The 24,363-nt window shown below is 37.1% G+C and overlaps 1 protein-coding gene across 1 annotated transcript in view; it reads left to right on the top strand.

Moving 5' to 3' along the window:
* Positions 1-24,363, top strand: part of RYR2 (ryanodine receptor 2) — a 610,498-nt gene that overhangs the window by 521,987 nt on the left and 64,148 nt on the right. The window contains exons 74-80 of the mRNA XM_081299889.1: positions 1,547-1,681; positions 4,831-4,867; positions 5,563-5,674; positions 7,564-7,660; positions 8,981-9,084; positions 10,580-10,631; positions 16,139-16,192. Of these exons, the coding sequence (XP_081156015.1) occupies positions 1,547-1,681; positions 4,831-4,867; positions 5,563-5,674; positions 7,564-7,660; positions 8,981-9,084; positions 10,580-10,631; positions 16,139-16,192 (591 nt within the window). The remainder of the gene's footprint in view (positions 1-1,546; positions 1,682-4,830; positions 4,868-5,562; positions 5,675-7,563; positions 7,661-8,980; positions 9,085-10,579; positions 10,632-16,138; positions 16,193-24,363) is intronic.

Genomic DNA, 24,363 nt, shown 5'->3' with positions numbered 1-24,363 from the left:
AAAATCAAGCTCCTTCTTAAATACACTGTCTTGAAATTGTAAGGCAAATAATCCTGAAGCCAGTGGAATAATTTTATGTTAGATAAAATAAAGATTCTAATTTATCTGATATATTTATCTATTAAATACAAGTAAGGATGCAGATTCAAATCTAGAAATTCCAAAGTACAGTCTGTGGATCAAAAAGTCTACCAAGAAAAGCATTTTATTTCATCAGAGGACAAATGGTGTATAAAAGTCACTCACGTACAAAGCTCAATCTCTGTTTCTAAATGAAAGTTATTTTTGGCATTTCAAATTGTGCTTTCTTAGGCTAGGGGTTTTGCAGTATTACATGTTGTCCATTTGCTTCTGCTTTATACACTCAAGCTCTCATTTTTCTCATTTTTTTTTAGGGGATGGGTACTGTGGAGTGAACTTAGGGATACTCAACCACTGAGTCACATCTCCAGTCCTATTTTTGTATTTTATTTAGAGACAGGGTCTCACTGAATTACTTAGTGCCTCACTTTTGCTGAGGCTGGCTTTGAACTCATGATCCTCCTGCCTCAGCCTCCTGGGTCGCTGATATTACAGGTGTGCACCCTCACACCCAGCTCAGTCTCTCATTTTTAATGGAAATTATGAAGTGGAGGATAAAGAAAAGGGGTTGCCTTTTCTGCTTCTGATGATACAGTTATTCCCTTTGTTTTCTTTGGAGCAAGATGCTTTATCCCAGTAAGATGCTTATGTTGGTCAGTTTTTATGATTTACAGTAACCTTATTAAATACATGAAGACATCAATTAGAACTTCCATGGAGGAAATTTGATGGTATTAACAAGTGAAGTGTGTAGACTCCCTTATTATGAGTGTGATTTCTAGAGATCTCCAATGATTTATATGTAATTGTAAGCTGTGCTGTAAATTCCTATGTTTGCAAATAAATGTGATCCTATATAGGATCAACAGTTGGAATGTGTGTGGAGAAGGAAAAGGTCCAGGGTTGCCCTACCCATTCTCTGTCCATTGGTAACTCATTCTAAGCCCTAAGGAACTTTATTTGTTTAGGGAATCCTCCCAGCCTCCCACAAAGTAGATTGCATCTCATGGTGCCCCGTATATCTTTTTAGCATTATCCATTACAATGGTAAATGTTCGCTTTTACCTGTTCTCTCCACCAGATGATGAGTGCAAAGACTTACCTGTATTTCTCTCTGCATAGTGCTGCTTTGGTTTTTTCCAATTGTATATTTTTAAGATATACAACCTGTTGTTCTGGTATACATGTACACAATGAAGTGATTACTGTAGTCTAGCAAATTGCATATCCATTTCCTCAGTGGTAGGAGCAACTTCAGTCTGTTCTTAGCCAATTTTCAGAATGCTATGCAATGTTACTAATTGTGGTTACCATGCTGTGTATTATTCCCTTAAACTTATTCATCCTGTGTAGATGCAACTAGCAGTGTCTAACTCTGTGCTATGTTGAATAAATAACTGTAGTTAGACCCTTGCCTCTTAGCGTGTCACCTTTCATTTTACTTACTTTTCTCCTTTCTCTGCAGTTAGAAGATCCTGCTATTAGATGGCAAATGGCTCTTTACAAAGACTTGCCAAACAGAGCAGAAGATACCTCAGATCCAGAGCGGACAGTGGAGAGAGTTCTGGATATAGCAAATGTGCTTTTTCATCTTGAGCAGGTTAGAGTTTTTGTGGATTTGATTGTGTCCACCTTAGCCACTTAAAAATGTTTTTTGAAAGGATGTATGTTAATTTGTTAACTGTGGGCCCAAATTATATATATTCAGCATGCTCATTATAAAGAATATGATTCAGGAATGCCCAGTATTTAATAAGCACAACTTTCAAGCTTATGATTTTTGTGGCAGTGTATAGATAATGTATTTCAGGATGTCAAGGCCTTTTTTTATTGCCTTTTAGTTATTTCTAAAATAGTATAGATAATTAAGATTAAATACTTAATTCTAAATCCTTTCAACAAAATTTTCAGGCTTTAAACCTGATCTTAACTATTTTATACTTGCATCTTTTTATTACTGCTATGATAGCATATCTGGTGTCTGGTCCTCCATGGGTTTCATAGTTGAAATATTTTGCTTTCTCTTATTCTGTTAGTCTTCCCTTTTATCACAGATACTTTTTGAGTTAATTTCCTCTGAGATCAGGAACAAATTATACCTAGAGAAGAGCAATGCCCATGTGAGAAAAGTGTTTCTAATTTCCGGGTGTCTCTAATTCACTCTACAGAGTTTGCTGTATATTTTGTTCCTCATTCACTCCCTTTGCTCAAGAATTCCCAGAACAGTTGAAACATCCTCAATTAGAAGGTTATATCTCTGTAAAAGTGGTCCTCTGGTGATATAAAATATATGCAATGAAAGTTTCAGTCTCTGTTTTCAGTCCATTTAGTGAAAAACAGTAGAGTGAGGGAGCTCAGGGTGATTGCAGTAGAGCTGTCCACCCCTGGGCCTCAGTGACCTGATGGACTTGGTTACTTAGTGCTAAACATGAAATATAATGTGACCCATGTTATCTCATTTTGCCACCCAAGTGGTGTGTGTGTGTGTGTGTGTGTGTGTGTGTGTATTTTTTAGCAATGGGGATTGAACCAAGAGGTGCTTAATCACTGAGTTACATTCCCAGCCCTTTTGATATTTTATTTTGAAACAGGGTCTCCCTAAACTGCTGAGGCTAGCCTTGCAATCTTCCTGCCTTCTGAGTTGCTGGGATTACAAATGTGTGCCTCCATGCCTGGCTAATGTTTTTAACTTTGTATCTCCTTTAACCATACTTAAAAGTATTATCATAGTGATAATGACCATTTTGCTTTGAGATTGACTTTATATTATCTGAACTTCCATCCCTGCCCTGTTAAATAACAACATATTATCTAATTGTCCCTTTTTTTTAAAAAAAAAAAAAGAGGCAATTATTTACTCAAAAACAATGCAAAACAAGCCAAAAGTTTGCAAGAAAGGGAAGTACATAGCTATAATGAACCATGTTTACCTTAGTGCAAGCAAGAAGACTGTACTATAGCCATAGCAGAAAAGAACAGGAAGAGAAAGAACCAAGGCTGCAGGGTAATACAAGATGACTAAATTCTCATCTCCCATTGACTGTCCTTTTAATTTCCTTCTTGCTTATTTACACGTCCCCAATGCTATTACTGCTCCAACTCCACTTCAGGAGATGACTACAGCTAGGGTGCCCTCAGGCCACATAGATGTTGGCTTGCACTTACATGTCTAAGACCTTGAATCTTGCTGTTTCCCCTGAACACTCCCTTCATGTTTTCATGAAGTATTAAAAAAAATCTCATTAATCAGCAAATAAAGGAACTTGAGGTAATGAAGTTTTGAGTTATATGTATGAAGCCAGAGACTTGTATTTTAAAATTTATATACATATTTAATGAGATCATTAAGTGTTAATTAAATGGTTACTGGAGGGTCATTTCCAGCAGTATACTTGTCATGAATTTTTAAATGTTTTTTTTTTTTTCTACACAATCTGGATTTGCTTGGATGAATTTTAGGTAAATTAAATGAAGCTCATTAAAATCTGGATATATTTTATTATATTTACAATAAAGGAGTATATGTTCACAAGAATATACAGTCTTGATAGATGAAGATATTTCTAAATTAAGGTTCATTTCACTACACATCCTCTCCTGCTGGGACTCTCAGTGGGTGCACACTCCAGGGTGGCTGGTGCCCAGCAGGGTCCCATGACTGAGTGTCCTCTGGGCACCAGGAGCTCAGGGTCTCTGAGTACACAGACACAGAACCAGATAAATACACAACAAGTCAGAAGAACTAGAATATAAAATGAGCCAAAGGCATGTAAAAGTAGCCAACTTACAAATTTGTTTATTTCCATGAGTGGAATGTGTCCCTTGGACACTTCTAATGTTAATTTGTAACTGAGTTACAAAGTATTTGCAAAGACAGTTTTAACTTGCTGAAGTCATTGCAGAAGCAGTAGGTGTGCTGGGCTCTGGGTGTGGCTTAGGAATGTGTGCTGAGCAAGCACAAGGCCTGGGTTCACTCCCAGCACCAAACAAACAAATAAGACACAATGGTGCACAGGAAATACTTGTTGATTTAGTTTCCCTATAGGGTCCTAACTGTTGGGATGTGTGCTTTGTGTTGTGTATCTGGTCATTCTCAGGAGGGCTGACTGTCTCCTGTGCATTTCCTGATCCTCATTCTCTAGCTGAGCTCACACAGGAGCACATCAGGATGCTCAGTGACAGGCACAGGGCACAGGGCACCTCTAGGCCACAGTTCCTAGAGACCCTTTTCCTTGGAAAGCCCACTCCTCAAGGTCCTTCCTCCTATGATACCAGGCTCTGCCAGTGGAGAGCCTCCTGATGGCAGGAGCCTTTTCCAGTCAATGCCTGGGTGTCTCATACTTGTTTCCTGACTACATCCATCCCTATTCTGTGAAAAGCCACCTGTGTACAGTCTCAGCTACCAGAGTGAACTGGAAGTTGAAGTGAGTCAGATCTAACACACTGCCCTTGATTCTGTTTTCACCCACAACGTTCTCGACAGTGGTGTATTTTATTCAGCCTGCTCATCCAGAAGAAAATGAAGTGGGCCTTTGTTAAAAAGCTTTATTGATCCTATAGAGGGAACAGGGTCACAGAAAGAAGTGCTTTACAATTAAACAAGTTGCCTTGCTAAATTTTTGAACTGCTATAGTCCCAATGTTCTTAATATTTTCTAGGCATTTTTATGTTCATATTTTGACCTTTTACTGCAAAGGATAGTAAATTCAGCTTTTTGGGGGGCTAACATAACATTCTTATTTCTTCCAGAAATCTAAATGTGTTGGCCGGAGATATTACAGTCTGGGAAGTACAGTGCTCAATTGCCTAGAGATTACTAATGAATTTAGAATCCCTTGCTGGGATTCTTTTTCTTTCTAATAATTAATCTCTTTTTCCTCTTGAAGTTCCAAATACCATTAGTTTAATGACAGCTTGCTTGCCTCATTTACTGTGACTTTTGAATTCTCCTTTGTTCCCGTCTAACAAAATACTTACATACATTAACAGTTTTTGCAAAGTTACATCCCTTTCCTCCCTCCTGGCACTCTTCTCAGAGCCTTGTCATCTCTCATGTTAAGGAACACTAGAGTTTTCATTAGCTCTATTTGTGATTGCTGCTCTTATGGTAAAATTGGTTACAGAAGATACAGAAAAAAGAAAGGGTAAAATTATTTTGTGTAGGCAGAAAATATATTTAAGAATCTAAGAAAATTTTTGAGAATTATGTGCAAATGATTTTATGTAGAATGCCTTTATGCTTCTTTAACATTGGAGATGACAAAGCTTCTGAAGTATGTACTACTTGGAAAATGTAATATTTTCACTTTTGTTTGAAATTATCTCAAATTTAGCTTTGGGTAACTTTTAGATTGTTGACCCTTACTGCAAATAATTTTAAGGTACTTTTGGAATTGGACTGAAAAGGTGTAGCTCTTCAGTGTTGTACTTGGGGGGAGCCTGGGATGTAAGTTTGCATGTTTTGTGTCATCCTCCCTCAGGTGGAGCATCCTCAGAGATCTAAAAAGGCCGTGTGGCACAAACTACTCTCCAAGCAGAGGAAAAGGGCAGTGGTGGCCTGCTTCAGGATGGCTCCCTTGTATAATCTGCCAAGGTCAGAATTTTTAAAATACATATAACAGCCAAATTTAGATTTATTATTCTTCTGTGTAATTTTGGAAGTGATTTTTCTTTGTTGGGTATTTTTTGGAGAACTATGATCTGTAATGTAAGTGTTAATTGATATTTACACACTGAGGAGTATCTGCTCATGTGTATGAGGCCTTGTGGAGTAGTCGGGAGTTCATTATTTGAAGTCAAACTGTATTGATTCTGATCTGGGCATCTCAGCTTCTCTGTTGGATGACATTGGTCAAGTTACTCATCTGAGCTCACTGCAGTTTCCTCATCTGGGACCATGACAGGAACTGTCTTGTAGAGGTGTTCAGCTGATATAATGGATCAGTATGCACAGTATGCTTAGAAGTGAACTTGGCACGATAAATGTAGCCATTGTTAGTATTTGTGTAATTATTAGCATTTGAGGAAAAGGGCTAATCCTTTACTGACTTATGGAATAATGTAAGTTTGACAAACCCACCACCTTCCCTTAGAGGTGTCATAGACATACTTGTGAATAGAGAAGCATCTGTGCCTTGTAACAGAGCTGCATCTCTGGCCCCCTTGCAAGTGGAACACCTTCTCCTTTTTGTTCACAGGATGCATATTGCTTTTTGTTGTAGCACTTTCCTGTATTAATGTGCAAGTATTTATCTCTGATTCAACTTCAGGTTCCTTTAGAATGTTGTTTAATTTTATATTTTCAGCACCCTGGACAGCAAGTGGTGCCAGGACATTCAGTTAAAGTGTTTGCAAAGGTGCATAATTAAGGCAATGAAAACCATAAAAACAAAGTGTCACACTTTTCTCCTCTACTAAGCCATGTGGATTCCTTATGATCAGGTCATGCTCACTGAGTGTAAGATATACTAGCCACCACCTCAGACTATGTGCTGCTTCTAAGCTCTAGAACCACGTGGTGTCACCAGGTGGTCAAATAGAATATTAACCTTGAATTCAAATTCCCATTCCTTTTTTGGTTACTCCTATGTGTCATTCTAAAAATTTCATCAGTTTTCCTGTGACTTATTCCCATCAATATCCTTCCCTTGGTGCCACCTCTTTATGTCACTTGTTCCTTGCTTCATATCAAGTGAGATGTTATGTTCCAGGAGTCCTCAGCCCACTTTTCTCATCGTTGAGCTCAGTGTCCCATCCTGCAGTGCCATCATTCTGTCACCCCCCCCCCCATGCTCTCTCATGACATTCTCTTATGGCCATGAAGTTTTCATCTGATCTTACAATGAAATCTTACCCACATCCCTCATTATTGTTGTGTTATCACCAACCCTTCCAGTCTTTGCTGATGTTTCATTTCATAGCTGGCCATTCATTATCAGTATCCGAGGTTTAATCTTTGCACATACACTCCCATAAACTTCACTTAAGTATGTTTTGATTTGAAATCCTCGGGACTCACATTTAATATTAACTTGAACACAGATTAATTCATCTATTGACATTTGTTACATCATTTATTAATAGTAACTTTATTTAATGATAGCTACCATTTAATGCATGTCTTGTGCTTCACATTCTTTATTTCATTATAAGTCTTAAAAACTGAAATATAGATGAAGTTATTGTAGTTTTCAAAATAAGAAAAAATGAGAGTAGAGAAAGTTGAATAACTTGATCAATGTTACAGAGCTTAGAAATGCTGGAGCTAGGATTTAAATCCAAATCAATATGTGATCTGAGAAACCTTGCTCTAATTTGCTACAAAGTATTACCTCTCAAGAGGAGGATGAAGAATAGAAAGTTTATTTTTACTTTATATTTTTAGTGCACAGATAATCCAGTAATAAAGCACAGCTAAATTCCTTTTTAATTTTATTTAAAAAAACCCAAACCTTTGTTTGAAATTGTGCTTATCTTTTTTAGGCATCGGGCTGTCAATCTCTTTCTTCAGGGATATGAAAAATCTTGGATTGAAACAGAAGAACATTACTTTGAAGATAAGCTGATTGAAGATTTAGCAGTATGTTTTTAATGGGGTTATAAAATGAAAGAAGGTTGGAGCATGGTGGAATAGTGTCATCATAGATTATTGAAGAAAAAACATTATTGCACTACATTGATCTTAGGAAACTTTTAAATCTCAATTGTTACTGCATTAAGCATTTATGGAAAAAGTCACTCTTATTTCCAAGAGATCTCATCAATATCAGTTATTCAGAATTTCAGATGACTAATGCAAGTTTACTACTAACAAAACCTGGTTCAGTTATTCTTTTAAATTCTTCCCCAAAGCCGCTAAAACTCAGAACCAGGATATACTATAAAAGTCTGATCTATAAAGAAGTTATCCACCAAAAATACATTCAAGACTAACAAAATGTAGCCAGTTTTTTAAAGTCCATGGGGCAGAAGATGCTAGAGTGGCCCAGAAGAGGAGCCATGGGAAGTGTGGTGATAGCCAGCAGAATCTCCACTGACAGTGCCCAGAAGCTGGTATTGCCTAGAGCACTGCAGGTCATCATCTTGTATAAGTTGAGGATCTTTTCAAAATCTGATGAAGGAAATCTTGCTAAAAATAAAATTATAAGCATACTGTCCCATCAAAGTTTGCAGGCTAGTCAGAGGCTTCATGGTTACCAGTTGTCTGAAAGTTACTTTTTTATGTCATGAATTACCTGGGAATATAATGGATAAACTAATTTAGTTATTAAAACCTGGCTCTTATTGCCTCTGGGAATTTTTAAATCAATTTTGTTTGACTTTAGGCTCAAAGCAAACATAAATGTTTGGATATCTTATAGAAATTTGCTTGGTACATATAACATTAAACCTTAAGTCCAGGAAATAAACCATTGATATAAAAATACAATCAGTTCAAATGCATGAGTTAGTGGAGACATAAAATTCATTCAATAAAAAGTCAGGATTACTAAATATCTCTGAGGGTATGGGTGTAGCTCCATGGGTAGCTAGCTAGCATGCCCTGGGTTCAATACTGCAAAAATATTGAAATAATTAAATATGAAAAGGGATCAAATATCTCTGTTTTAAGCTGCATAATTTTACATTGTCAATGAGATTGATATGAACACATTATGTCACATTTATTTACACAATATATATTACATATAATACATATACATATGTGCACATATTTATACACAAACATACATTATAGCGTGTTTAGCACACATAAAACATATATGTGTGTACCCAAACATCTACAATAGGAAATGAAGGGCTTCTCTTTTATTGTTTGATCCTATCCCTCCTATTGCTCCTGAAGTTGAATGAACATTTCTTCTAAATGTGAAATTTGATAAATCTGACTTTCTTATAGAAACCTGGGGCTGAACCTCCAGAAGAAGATGATATCGCTAAGAGAGTTGATCCTCTGCATCAGTTGATCCTTCTGTTCAGTCGCACGGCTTTAACAGAGAAATGGTATGGCTGGGGGTTCACAGGAGACAGGGAGGATCAAATAAAGGAATCCATGTCTGAGTATTGTGTGTCATTGTTTCATGTTTCAGTTTCATCTTGTATGGAGAGAGAGTTTTTAAGGCTGGCATATACCCTTGGATCAACATTCATTCAATTTCATGCTTTAATATCTATGAATTCTGGTTTTTCTTAACAATTTTATAATTAACTGGTTTAGTTGGTTCTGATTTATTATGAAATGGATTTTCTGTTTATCACAAACAGAATTTATAAATAAAACAAGAGAAACCAAAGAAAATTCAAGTGCCAAAAATATGGAGGCTAATAGCGACCCAAGATTTCCAGGTAAACTGTGTCTCCATTGCACAGTGGGTCTTTGGAAGCCTCTAAGGTGGGTGAGTTGTAATCTCAATTTGGGAATATCTCCACGGTTTATTTGAAGGATTTTGCCCACTTTTCTTACATTCTGCATTTGTAGTCATATAAATTCACAAAGGCAGTGAATGGCAAACCTCTGTGGAGTTAAATAACAAAGGCACTCTGAGGCCCACAATGTATGTGTCTTAGCGTCTGCTCATTACAGGGGCACTGCAAAGATTGGTGCTGTAGAGGGGGCATTGCAGAGATGATCAAATTTTTTCCTGTTTTCCTGCCCTGTGAAAGAAAGCCAGCTTTGCCCCAGGTCTCACCTGTGCTCTGCAGAACCTGGGAGATAATTTAATTATCAACCACATCCATATGTCTTCTCAGAAGTCCGAAGAGTTCATGTGACCTCTTTGCATGTCATAACAGTATACATTTCTCTCTTATCTAATGTGATCCATCCTTTCTCTCACTATTTCTCTCTTATTATTTCCCAACTAACAAAACCATCTCATCCCTAAGCATAGAGCAGCTGTCTGTCTGGCCCATGGCAGGTAATGAGGTGTTTCTCATGAGTGAATTTTTCTCATAGCTGAAATTTGAAACTGCTGAGATAGCTTTGCAACTTCTACATATTTTTTGATGGAAACCTTTTATTCATGTATTAATGGTTCCATTCTTCTTAAGAAAGATGAGAAGTGTATTTGGTCCTTTCTTAATTTTTATGAATCTTCATTATGACTCTTATTTTTTAACTATAATTTATAATTTAGAGAGTCTTTCTATCAAATGTCAAATATCACATTGTTTAAATTTGCTCATTTCAAATTTTGAAGTTTGGAAAAAATTACAGTTATTACATTTCTGTGTAAATCAATAGGCCATTTGTTTTCTGAGATGTGAGGCTTCTTCTGTAAGATCAGGGGACAGCTTTTCAGGAACTCTGAAATCTTCCGTCTATGACTTTAAGATATTTTTGAATGATTAAAATTGCCTAAATTTTATGTTCATTCAATTATAAAACATCATGCTTGTTAGAAAACAACAAACACGCTATTTTATACAATAATGGTACATCCACAAATGACATAGCCTTCTCTTTAAAATTGATGTTTTTTTTTCTTGTTTTTCATAGCAAACTGGAGGAAGATTATTTATATATGGCTTATGCAGATATTATGGCAAAGGTAAGAGCCCTTCCAAATTTTAATGTTTTAATATTTTAATAAGGTCATTTTAATTTGACAAAGTATTACAATCTTACCTTCTGGATTAAAACAAAATATTGTTAAATCATGGAAACATAAGACATGTCTTACTCTCAGATTCCTAATTATTCCATGTGTTTTTGCTCTTAACTTCCTTGGCGAGTAACCACTGTTTTCTTTTTTTTAGCATTCCTACTTGGGATTTTGTATTTTTAATTATAATAATGAATGCACATTTATTGTACAGCCTGACAGGCTTCACTGCAACATTTCAATGCATGCATATATCCTATTTAGATCATGTCCACCATCTCTTCTACACACTCCTCACCCCCTCACCCTCCAGTTTTCTTCTCCAGTGCTCCCTCTTCTACTTTTAGGTCATCTGTTTTTTTAAGTGACCCTATATGAGCAAAAGCATGTGCAAGTAGTCATTCTGTGTTTGGCTTAGTTAACATGGTGACTGCCAAGTCCATCTATGTTTTTTTTTTTTTTGTAAATAACATGATTTCATTCATCTATATGGTTGAATGGTACTTATTGGTATATATACCATGTTTTCTTTATCCATTCATCTGTTGGTGACACCGAGGCTGATTTCATATCTTAGTTATTTTAAATCTATTTCATTTCCTTTGGATATATGCCCAAGAGTAGTATAGCTGGATCATAGGGTGTTTCTACTTTTTAGTCTTTTGAGGAAAGTCCACACTGTTTTCCTTAGTGATTGTATTAATTTACATTCCCATCAACAGTGGAAGGGTTTCTATTTCTCTTGTTCTCACCATCATTTGTTATTTTATTGATAATGGTCATTGTGACTAGAGTGAGATGGGATCTCAATGTAGTTTTGATTTTCAATTCCCTGAGAGCTGAAGATACTGAGCATTTTTCATATATTTCTTGGCCATTTGTACTGCTTCTTTTGAGAAGTGTCTTTTCAGATCATCTGTGCAAATTTTGATTGGATTACTTGGGCTTTCTTAAGGTCATGTTATTTCCTTGAATATTCTTCATGTTAACCCTCTGTTGGGTGAATAGCTGGCAGAAGTCTTCTCCTGTGCTGGAAATTGTTTCTTTACTCTGTCAACTTTTCCTCTGCTATGCAGAACCTTTTTAATTTGATGTAAATCAATTTGTCAGTTCTCTTTTGTTTCCTGAGCTATTGGAGTCCTATTCAGGAAATCATTGCCTGTGCCCATATCTTGAAGAGTCTCCCCTGTGTTTTCTTCCTGTAGTTCCAAAGTTTCTGGTCTTACATTGGGGACTTGGACCCATTTGTAGTTGATTTTTATACAGGATAAGAGGAGAGGTAGTGGTCTAGTTTCAATCTTCTACCTGTGGATATCCAGTTTAACAGCACCCTTGGTTAAAAAACATGGATTAAAAGATAAAAGAGGAATATCACTTATTCCTTTGTAACAAAAAAGAAGAAGGAGAAGATGCTAGGCTGAAGTGTCATCTGCTCTTTTTCACAGTCCTCAGCTGAGACCAAGGGGTTAGGTGCAGGGAATCTGGATAGAAGTTTTGAGAGACAGAAGACTCCAAAGAGACCTTTTGACATTTGGCACATTTATTGACTAGAAATCAGCGTAGGTGTCCCAGGCAGCATAGAAAGCCTGGCTCAGGTGGTGGTTCATGAATTTGCAGCAGAATCACTCTGGCTGTGTGACCTCCCTAGCAATTCTCAGAACCCCTATAGAAGGCAGGTAGTTAGTTGGTGTCTAACGATTTTTGACTATTGCTCTTGAGGACACTGTGCCAGAGGGATTTTGTGATTGGGCAGCGTTTGTGGCCTCAGAACTAAGGAGCATGAGCAGGTGGGTGGAAGAGGTATAAGCTCCTGGTTTTCTGGCAGGCAATTTTTGATTGTTAGACTTCTTGGTGACTAAAACATGTCTCTCTGGCTTCTCTTTTAATTTTGTTATATCCTAAAGCTCTATTGAATCTCTTTTGATATTCGATCAAATATTTAATAAGGGCTCCCATGGTCTGCCTTTCTCCCAAGAGTCTCCTCTTCACACTTAAATATCCCTTTTATTGTCTGATGGACCCAGGAATGCCAAGCTCTGTCACTCAGTTTCTTCTACTCTGCATGTGCTCCAGTTAACCAATCTGTGCACCCAGAGAAGTTTCGGTTTTTGTTGTACACCCTTCTGTAGGGCATATGGGTCTGTATCCTTGCTTATTGGGCTTAGGAGCCTGTACATTTACCATTAGTTGTAGGAGCACATTAAAATGTTGGCAGAGCACATTTTTGCCTCCTTTTGAGCTTACCTGTCAACCTAAAATCCAAGTCATTTGTGAATTTCTGTTCAGTTTTATCTTATATCCTTATCTAGATAGATTTTTTTTAATTAAGTAAATATCATCATTTCTCTAGAGTCAGGCCATTGTCCAATGCTAGAAGCTTTGGAAAGTTCAGTTCTATCATCCAATGCTGGCTCTTTTTATTTATTTATGTCAAACATAAATTTGATAAGTGTGATTCTCTGTTTACGTAAGTTGTTAGTAGACAGTGTATAAAATGGTACTCCTCTAGGATTTTATTTTCATTTTCCTTGGCTGGGTACTGTACTGGTTATCAACCTAATACTTCTTTGGTGGCTGATTCTGAACTGAGGAATTGTCCCGCACGCCATCTCTGTTACTGCAGCATCTGCTGTGACTCACGCACTTGCTGCTGCTCCTCCTCCTCCTTGCTTTGCCAGTGACTTCAAAAAATTATATAAATCATTGGGCTGGAGATGTGGCTCAAGCGGTAGCGCACTCGCCTAGCATGCACGGGGTGCACCACATATAAAATAAAATAAAGATGTTGTGTCCACTGAAAACTAAAAAATAAATATTAAAAATTCTCTTTCTTAAAAAAGTATATAAATCATGATGTTTTTGAAGGTGCACTTGGATGTAAACTGTAGATTAATCTTCTCTTTGTTTTGCTTATTGTAAGGAACTCTTGTTTCCTTTACATAGCCTCCTGTTTTAACAGTCACACAGGGAGGATTCCAGAGCTTCCTGTTAGCTCCTTATTGCCATCTTTTCCTGCTCTGTTCTCTGCTGATAGCCAGGGTGTCCTCACTGTGGCTGTCGTTCCTAGAGTCCTCAGAATGTCTCTTTTCCATCTGCCACCCTGCTTCCCTGTCAGCAGCTGCTTAATCCCAAAGGTGATTTTACCCACTTAAGGTACCCACATGGAAGTACCTGGAATGATATTGCCACAAACTGAACACTCAGTACTGTTTCCGCCCTTGAGTTTCTGGCTAAGGAAACCCTGCCCTTCCCTTTTCCTTCTCTTACTAAGTTTTTGAAATGTCTAAGATACACGTTAAGTTACACCCAATGTTTGTTTTTTTGTTGGTTAAAATGATAAAATGTCATTTCACTTTTTAAAAAGAGATTTATCCACCTCACCCATTAGCTCTTGGTTCATCAGATTTAAATCCATATGGAAATTTCTGGTTTTGCTTCCTTCATATTCTGAGAAACTTTATGGTCAGAAAGGCAGTCAAAGAATCTATTTAATATTCTCCTTCTATAGGACAAAATTTCCAGAAGATACCAACAAATCAAAGCACTACATGTGCTGCTTTAATACTCTCATTGTTAATATTGAATTTTATTTTAGATACCTCAACAGTCCAAAGAATTCTGCCTTTTTTTTCTATTTTTTCCCCTCTAAAATTGCCTATTCCATGCTTCTGTCCCATTGTGTACCTTTTCCTTCCTGGCACATGTTATCACTCTTGCTTGCTCAGAAATTAGAGATCTAATCCTGGAAGCTAATCCTGTGCTTTAGGACTAATATAATTCTTCATTTTCTGAGCATTATCAGATGTATTATGTGGACATAATTTGCTATTGAAGAACTTTCTCCCATGCCTACAAATCCTGTTTCTGTCCAGTACATTCAAAAGTTTCTGGAGATCTTTTAGAGGTGTTTTTGTTTGCTTGCATGTGTGTGCGTTTTTGTTGTGGTCCTAGCCTACCTTTGTGCCAATCGTAAGTTTAGCATTTCACCTATATAGTGAAACCGTCACAAGTCTGTGTACCTTCCTTTATTTCCTCCTTTACAACCGTGTTCGCATGCCTATTATTCTAAGTGGAAAGGGTGGTGCTTCTTACATCTTTGTTAAATGAATCAAAGAGTGTGACACCCCTTTTAGAATCTACACTGGGTGGAAGGATTACATCTCATACCTTCCCTCCTATCTTGTCTCACTTTATCTCCACGCCAGAGTGCTGTGAGTCTTTGAGGTCTAAGAAGTTTTTTGATTTAGATTTTGCCATCCCCCCGCTATGCACTTCACTGATGCACAGAATGCTTACTAGAAACACAAAAGAGCTCATAAGGGTTGGGATAGTAACTTCAGTGGCTGCGGGTTTCCTCCGACCATGGGTGTTAGTTAATGACAGCTTCCTTTAAGTCAGCATTATACTCAAAGTTCCAAACCAAGATGAGAGTTATGAAAAGTTCACTATTGTTGACACTATTGTGTCAATATTGTTGACTATTTTTTCCCAAGTTGCAAAAATTTTACATATATTAGCCCATAAGATTGTTTTAAAAAGCCAGCTATTCTTTCTCTCGTTCCCATCTTGTTCCTCTGCCTCTTGAGCCTATGTTCCCAGTCGCCATACCTCTGCCACCTCAGCAAGCAAAAGTTCCAGCTGGGGGAATTAGATAATAGCTCATGCATGGCTTAGTACTTCTCCTTCATCATTTCCAGGAAAAATAATGGAATAGTCAGCTTTATAATTTTTATGTGTAAATAATAAATCAGTAATAGAACTTCACTTTCTTCCTTTAGGCAATATACAGTAAAAGTGAATATTAAAAAAGGATTGCAAGAGTCTTTTTTCAAGGTCTGGGGATTGAACTCAAGGGCACTTAACCACTGAGCCACATCCCCAGCCCTTTTATTTTGAGACAGGATCTCACTAGGTTGCTTGTAGCCTCTATAAGTTGCTGAAGCTGTTTCAAACCTGCGTTCCTCCTTCCTCAGCCTCCTGTGCCCCTGGGATTACAGGTGTTCGCCACCATGCCCAGCTGCAAGAGACATTTTAGTTAATGGATACTGCTTTCTATTAGCTTTAAGTAATGATTGTTGTGTATACTTACATTAGTACATTGTAATGAAAACATAAAAATGGAAAAGATTCTTGTCTTCAATGTTTTCAATTTGGCTTGAACAAGGAAAATGCATCAATAAGTAGTATGTGTAGTATGTTAGGGACCTCATAATAATCTGTCATTTGTAAAAAGGGTAATTTGATATTTTAATTTTGTAAAAGCATAATATAATTTTCTTTCAGGTTATAAATTTATTAATCATGATTTCTTAGTATCTGACATATATATGTATATATGTATTCAAGCATTGTTGATAAATTCATTCAAATCACTTGGTGTTCTATGTTAAATGATTTCTTTGTATTTGCTGCCTTAACATATTCTTTACTCCTCTCCCCCCCCCCCAAATTAGAGTTGTCATGATGAGGAAGATGATGATGGTGAAGAAGAAGTGAAGAGTTTCGAAGTAAGCTAGATCTTTCTAGAATTGCCTTTTCTGTTTTGAAGCATTGTTTCATAGCTTATAACTGACCTTTATGTTTCTTGCTTCATGGCTTATTGCAGCTTATTGTGTCAAGGAACTGCATGTCAGAGCTGGATGGACAAACCTGAGTCCTAACCTTTGCTGAAGTTAAGACCAAGGAATGTAGAGTAGTTGTATAATAAAATAAAGCCCATATGTTCAGAATGAGTGTTCCTGAGCACCCTCCGAGATGAGACTGCTTCAGATTGATCTCATCTCAGGGATTTGTGGTCTGGAATTTCCAAGATGTATGAGGAAAATCTTTATTGAAGAGCAACATGACATCAAGATTTAATCATACCTGTGTTTTGCTATTTTTTTCCCAAACTGAAGTCTTAAAGATTTGGCCCCTTGATTTCTGCCCTCTTGGGCCACTCATTCCGTGTACATATGGAGACGGTGGCACATGTCAGTTTGCTTGCATGAGGTAGGAGTGTGTATATTCATAGCACTAGGTTCTATTTAGTTATTTTTCTCAAACATGCTCAGCTTTTAGATATCTCATATAATTTGAAATGCTGCTTACTATTAGTTAGCCAGAAGAAAAGTGAATATTATTTCCCCCCTTTGCTTATAGTATACTTTGCTTTTTATGAGAACAGCTAGTTGTTGCTAATTACCACCCTTCTTATTTATTGATTTTTAAAAATAATTTTCAAAAATAAATCAAGTAGAAGGAAATAGAGAACAGATCTTTTTTTTTTTTTCCTATTAACTGACATGTCTGGACTTTGAGCTAGAAGTCTCGGAGTGTATCAGTGGCCAGCAATGAGTCTTGAATTATGATGGACACTAAAGGTAGAACTAGTGAGTGAGCAGTCAGTCCCTCTTCTGGGACCCATTTGTATGTGTGTCTCTGCAGTATTGAAGTCAACATACAAAAGTATAAAAGCACAGCAATTTGAGAATTACCCAGAACTATTGCTGGCTGAGAGAAATCCATGAAATTAAATTTCATGAATGATGCTGTAATCTTTTCTAATGTACGTATGTTCTAGTCTCAAATACATCTTTATTATTAGGAACCAGGTAAATTAGAATGAGCCGTGAACAGCAAATAACATTGTTTTCCTGAAGTGCACACCATTTATGGTCTATCGGTTGTCTTCAGAGCAATTGTTTATTGCTATTTTGCTTCTTGTCCTCATCCTTCCTTAAGGTCACAGGATCCCAACGCAGCAAGGTAAAACCATGTATATGTGTGTATTTGTCTGGGTCTGAGTTTCAGTTTCTTGTGACATTTGCCTTTGTTAGACCCAACATCTTGGATTCTTTTGTTAGAAAACATCTTGAAAATCTTTCTACAAGGTTGTAACTCCAGTGTAATTTGTCTCTTCCCCTTCCTTGGTTTATTCTTCTTGCAGTTTCACTGCTTGGGAATTTGAACTTTGCTAAATCTGCGCACAGACTGTGTTAAATAGAGGAGTTGAGCCCGTTAGTGGTTAAGCTGTTGGTGGGAAGCATTTTAGTGCAGTCTTGGGCCTCATGCCTCCTGGTGTTTTTATACTAGTCTCACTACTTGATAATGGACCTGATAAATGGTATGGCTGGTGAGATTAGAGAGAAGTCTGCTTTTCATTATGTGTTAGTACCTGGAGATTTCAAAACACAGTACACTGTGATTTCAATATTGAATTTGGCATTTCAGTGAAAGAGGAGAGCCAGATGATTATTTCTCTTTTAAATATTTGATTTGGAAAATTTGCAAAAAGAAAACATTTTCATCTAAATTACAAAGATGTTTTTTACTTAAGTATGGATCCTATTAAATTTTCTTTTCATGAGACTATTTAATAGGAAATTTGATCATAAACATCCAAATAGATAGTACTCAAAATGATTTCAAAAAAAAATGAATTTAGACTGTTACAAAGAATCTAAAAGGAACACATTGTAATGTTTTTTGATTCACTGTTAAATTTGGAGGACTATATTGTTTTTACATCCCAATTCTTGTAAATTTTAGAATCTGAGTACATGAGGATACTGTCAGATACAGCTTCAATTTAATGGATGTGATGGTTTATGACAATATGGATATAACACTTTCTAGCATATTATGAGCTTAAGTAATAGATGATATTGGGTTCAATATTGACTTGAGAGATTTTTATTTTTTATCATGAATTAGGTAGAATTCCTGTGAATTGTTGAGGGATGACATCAACCGAAGATTTGGTTTTCTCGTTAGCACAAGGTTTATGCCTACCTAAGAGTGTGCTGATATTTGCTGAATGAGGAAGGATAGGACAGGACAAGATGAGCAAATTTTTGTTTTGAAGGAAGATTGCAGTCTTAGTGAGATCTAAAAGCAGGTCCAACTTGGTGAGTATGGTCAAATTTAGTACCTTTGAAAAGCCTCTTATTCAGGAGAGAAGCCTGGGAATGGCCAGCTGTGGAATCTGGTCTTCAAAGTGTCCGGCCAGACTAAAGACAGTCATTGGGCAAGGTGTGGAGCCTGACCAGAGAGAAGGGGCTGCCTTTGAATTTAGACTGAATTTGGGGATTTTCACTACTACCAAGTTGTTGCACTAAGCTCCCTATGCCTTGGACAACAACTTCTTATCTATGATTAAGATAAAAATGTGCTATTCTGGCAAAATAACATGCTTTGTGAGCAAGTAATACAAAAGTTGCATGGGAGAAGCAGAGTCAGTCATCTGTGAAGATACTCTTCTCAGAGGTTGAGTACGTGATACCAGAAAACCACCAAAAAAATGTAACCAGACAATTGGATTAGTACTTTTTTCTGGTAGTGCTGTGGTTGAACCTAGGGCCTATGCCTATGAGGCAAGCACTCTGCTGCTGAGCTCCAGCCCCAGCCCAGGGACCAGTATTTTCTTTGTGCATTTAGTATTCTACAGGCAGTTTATAATGAGCTGTCTGGTTGTTTGACATAATTTGTGTAGAATCTCATTGTAGGATTTTTCATGTAAGTTGTAAGGAATCTGAAATTGTTAGTTACAATAATTCTTATAACAAATTATATTAAATATGGAAAGAACATAAAGTTTGCAGTAAATGAATTGTATCTCTGTAACTAATGAAATATTCCTATTTGCTGTAGTGTCTACTTTTATTCTTTATCTGTATTCAACTAAGATGTTGAGAAGAGGAAAGAAGTAGACACTTTGAGAAGTGTGGTATTGGAAGGACCTTTTCCATTAGGAATACAGGATTCCTAATTAGGGGCCTGGGGCACCAAGTATTTGACAGCTCTTTCTTTCTTCCCTGTGTGTTATGTTGACATGATCCTATTTAAGCCTTTCTGATTCATCTTGATAATCTAGTTCCCTGTTTCCTATAGAATGTAAATATGATTTTTAAAGCTACTTATTTTACAACTCTATTGAATATTTAATTATTTGATAGACTTGTGGCTATTTCCAAGTGAGAACCATATGAGGACAGTTAAATCTTATGAAAAGGGAAGGCACGTTCTACCATTTACCTGCAGAGTTAATGTTTGCAGTAGTGGGCTTTACTTAGCTTTTGAGTTTTTAATGAACCAAAGGAAATAATAATAAAAACAATAAATAAATAATGATGGTTTAAGTCAAATATGTTTACTTTTCTGAGTACAATGAGTTTTTTTTTTCCTTAGCAAGGTCATCAAAGAGCTGTACTCTAGGGGACCATCTTTTAAAACTATGAATTCTCAGAAGTTTCCTTTTTCTCTTGCCCTTACCAAAAATCCAAAGACTGAAATGAAAATCCAGTGAGAGTATCTGTGTGGAATGTAGAGGCACCATAATGTGGATTTATTATTCACTGTAAGACCTAAGTTACTGACAGGGGAGCTTAGGTGAGTGGGAAAATGGATCATTAACTTTTCTTCTCTACCATCTTTTTGAAATATTAGGCAAGTTGCTGCTTCTTGGGCAAATGCCCAATTTCTAGCTCACAAGTATATTTTCTCTTGAGTCCCCAGGATCCTATTATTCAGTAGTTCAGATTAAAAACAATTTCTTGTGTCTTAAATTCGAAATATGCCTGTGGCAGAGTTGACATTTTATAATAAAAACTTGGGACTAGCACGTCCTCTCTTGGATGGACCCCCGTTGTAATTCACATGGTTTTACACTTGCAGAAGTGCTCAGACCACTATCCAACTCCTGCTTCAAAGTAAGCACCCTGAAGAATGGGAGAGTCAATTTAGGGCCAAAATGTCTGAAGGGTTGATAATATACAGCACTGCTCAAGTGGTAAACAAAGCAAAACTTTTTTTCCACTCCAAAGATACAATTTTTAAGGATTTCATTTTATTATAATTCTGAAAGAGTGAATTGGTTTTAAGATGTATTGCTACTTAATAGCTACATAATTTGAACTTTGAATTTAACAAAGAGAACTTTACATGTCTAAAATTTGAATATATAGCTATGAGTATAAAATATTGAACTAAGTATCCCTTTTGTCAAGAAAATTTACAATTCCTTAGTTCCTATTGCAAAAGCTATATGAATGCAAAACACACACTAATGTGCTACTGTTGAACCATAGAGGGGAGAGGAATAGTGGGGCTAGTAATGATGCAATCTGCCGACTTCATTTTTGTGTATGAAGTTGATATTTAAAACAGTGGTCACACATCTTAGCCCAGATTTCCTAGAAAACAAAGACCAAAAGCTAAGGTGCTAACACTTCATTGAGATTTTGAGTGTTACAATCCCAGAGAAATAAAAGTGAAGATGAAAAAAAAAATACAGGAAGCGGGGAGGGCTAACATAAGTGGCTATGCTGTGGTACAGCTGGCTGCTGAGTGGTGTGGCTTGCCTCCAGAGAGTCCACTGCATCATGGGACAGTGCCTCCTGGGGAGGGAGGAGGAGCATCTGCCCTCTCTTGTTGGCCACAGGAGTTCATTTCTTCAGTCTTCCTACTGATATTATCTGGCTCTGCCAGGTGACCCCTGGCCAGCCAGAGGCATCTTGGGTCTAGCCTATTAGTGCTCAGGCACTGGAGTCCCCTTATCCATCAGCAGTGGGTCTCCTAGGTTGTAGTCATGATAACAGCCAGTGGATACTATGTGGTACCAGCCATCTGGACTCAGAAGGAAGGCAAGTGTCCAAGAGAGAGGGGTTAGGTGGAAGAATAGCACTGATCCTGGTACAAGGAAATTCCCAGAAAGTACTGTCCTGTATGTTTTATGTGATCATTGAGGCATTTGAGTATAGACATAAATGTCAAGCAATATAGAAAACATTCAAATATGGAATTGTACATTTTCATGTGCATAATAATTTGAATTCTTATACTGTTATGTTTAAAATAATCCCAGTTGAAGCTTTCACTTGGCCAAGTCATGTACCATCAATGGAGCAGCAGAGTCATGAGGACACATACACCCAGTGAAAGTTCTATGTTGAATCCTAGCCCCACCACTTAGATGTGTGAATTTAAGCCTCAACTCCCCTATGATTGGAACTGATCTTAGTATTTTTTTAGGGCTATAAGGAGGATTAATTTAGTTAATATGTACAAGGCATGCATTGCCTATCACATAACAAGCTCTATAAGTATTTGCTGTTATTGACACATTAACTAATTTAACTTTCCCTTCCAAAAACAAGTCAGAGAATACCATACAGAAACTTATGCAGTACACTGAGCAAAGAACTATACACAGGGCAGGAGACCTGGTGTCTCACCTGAGTATTGTATGATCTTCAGCTAATCAAACTCACCTGCTCTGTCTCAGCCTTGTCTTGGAATAAAGAGCTTTTCCTTAAATTCTCGGGATCAAGTACACCTTTAAAATTTGTCTTACATGCTAATGTGCCACAGTCCTTACTGTTTTTCTGGGCAATTTCACAGTTTTTCTAAATGCATAAATATTGATAAAGGCATGCAAATTTCCATTTTTTATCTGATCTCTGGGAAATAAATTCTGTGCTTTTTTAAAATAAGAATGTTCAATGAAAGTGTTTCATAGAAAATAATGTGTAATGTCCATACATACATATGTACCTCCACCTTTGCCTGGTTTAGGGAAGTACTGCATATATATATATGAAGTCCACGTTTGGTTTAGTGTTTCTTTTGTCTGAGTAGGTTAGTAAAACGTGTGTGTGTGTGTGTGTGTGTGTGTGTGTGTGTGTATATATGAAAAAGCATAATAATAAAGTACTTAAGACTCATGAAATTTAACCTTCAGCAATGAAGTTAACAACAAACCCTTTGCTATAGAGTCTTGTCAGTTGGCTGTGGGATGTTAGCACATTTGATTTTCAAGCTTTCTAGGAGCCAACTGAAATTTTATAAATTTAGCAGTTCATTAATATCAGTAAACTAGTTTTCTTGTTTAGGAGAAACAAAAATTCCTGAAGTTAAGATCAACAGCATTTTTTTTCTCCCCTGAGGACAATTTGTTGTAATGAAAAATGTCCTCAACAGTAATTATTTGAGAGTTTATCCAGTGAAACCCAGTTGTTTAGATGCCACCCGAGGAGGGAGGGGTATAGGATGGGCCCAAGGTGCCTGGGGGAATGTGGGGACACTGGGCAGGGATTTGGGAATTGTGTTAGGTAATTAGAGTGTAGCAGTTTATGCAGAGTTGATCTGGGTCACAGTTAATAATTAGTTAATTAGTGTGCATGACCACTTTTGAAAACTAAAAATCACAGACTCTAGAGTGCTTGTCATGTCCAGTCATGACCCCTCTGTGATGAGACTCTCCCTAATCTCTCACTCCCTGATTCAGGAGGCCTCCAGGAACCTGTGTTACCTCATCACAACTTGTGCTATTCATGGTCATCTGTTGCCTTAGGTGGTGGTTCTGCTCTTATCAGGTGGTGTCAGGACTGGAAGGATCCATCCAGCTTGCCTTCTGGATTCAGGGCCTTTCAAGCCAAGAAAATGGGCAGATGAAGGCTGTTTTAAGTCAGTTCTGTGCTCAGGGTGATCATTGCCTCTAATGATTAGCTGAACATTGCTGACTTGATGGCTCCTGATTGTCAAGTTGTCCTTCACAGTTTTATATCTCATGAATGGAGCTTTTTGTGGTATAGAATAAATTTTGTTCACTGGACCCTGAAAGGAAACTCTTGGAATTGAGCTGTGCTTGATTGCTTTAACATACCTTTAAATAAATTCTAAATGTTCTCACTTCAAGGGAAATGGTGTTCTACAGTCAGTGCAGGTGTATGTGCTTCGAGAAGAAGGAAAGTGAACAGTAGACCCACACCACACACACTCCTCCACTCAGAGCTCCAGGACAGTCACTGAAGTCCACATCTTTGGTTTAGTGTTTCTTTTGTCTGAGTAGGTTAGTAAAACTTGATCAAAGTTTCTATTCAAAACAGCTTTGCTTTGGTAAATACATCTTTTTTCTGTCTCTGTCTCCCTGTTTCTTTTTTGTTAAGTAGTGTTGGAAACTATGCTCATCCTATTGAAAAGCAGAACTCTGGAGGATTATTGTAGTATTTCAAACTTCAGTAGCAAAGAGAATGAGTATTAGTGTAAGGTACAGACAAAACAGTGAGTGAGCCAAAGCCACAATGTGATTATTATTTGTTTGTGTTAGTATAATTCTAAAGACAGCGGCTTTGACCATGCATTGAGAACAAATTAAATAAACTTTGATAGTGTTCTGGTTTTGTAGCTTTTCAAACTCAAAGATAACATTTGTAATATTTTAAATATTGTGATCACAAGCTATGTGACATCACTTTTTTTTTTCTCTGTCACTCAGGTTTCCCTGAACACCTATTATGTGCAGGGAACTATATGGGGTATACAGTACACAGGGTTTGCATACTGTATGTAGTTATCACGAATAAAATCTATGGCTGAGTCCTCACAAATCTTTTCTTCTAAGAAACTCCATATACATGGTTCAGTTCTTTAAAAGTTTTAGTAACCATTCATTATTAAAGCTATACTCCTCAGTGTGTTTTCCCATAACTTTAGGTCAATTCTACATAAGCATGGCTAATCTATAGTTTTGGAAGCTAGAAACAAATCAACAATGAGGTAGAGAGTGGACCTAACGGCTAAGGTTTTGTCTTTCCTTAGTCTTGAGTTGGCCACCTTCTGTTGTAAATCAAGTTATTAGAACCATTTCCCCTCTTTTGACTTTGTTTCTCTGGTTATCCAATTAGATCTTCTATATTTC

Source organism: Spermophilus citellus, assembly GCF_964194105.1.
Source record: "Spermophilus citellus genome assembly, chromosome: 6".
In the NCBI taxonomy this organism is placed as follows: domain Eukaryota; kingdom Metazoa; phylum Chordata; class Mammalia; order Rodentia; family Sciuridae; genus Spermophilus; species Spermophilus citellus.
This window is presented reverse-complemented; position numbering and strand designations above follow the sequence as displayed.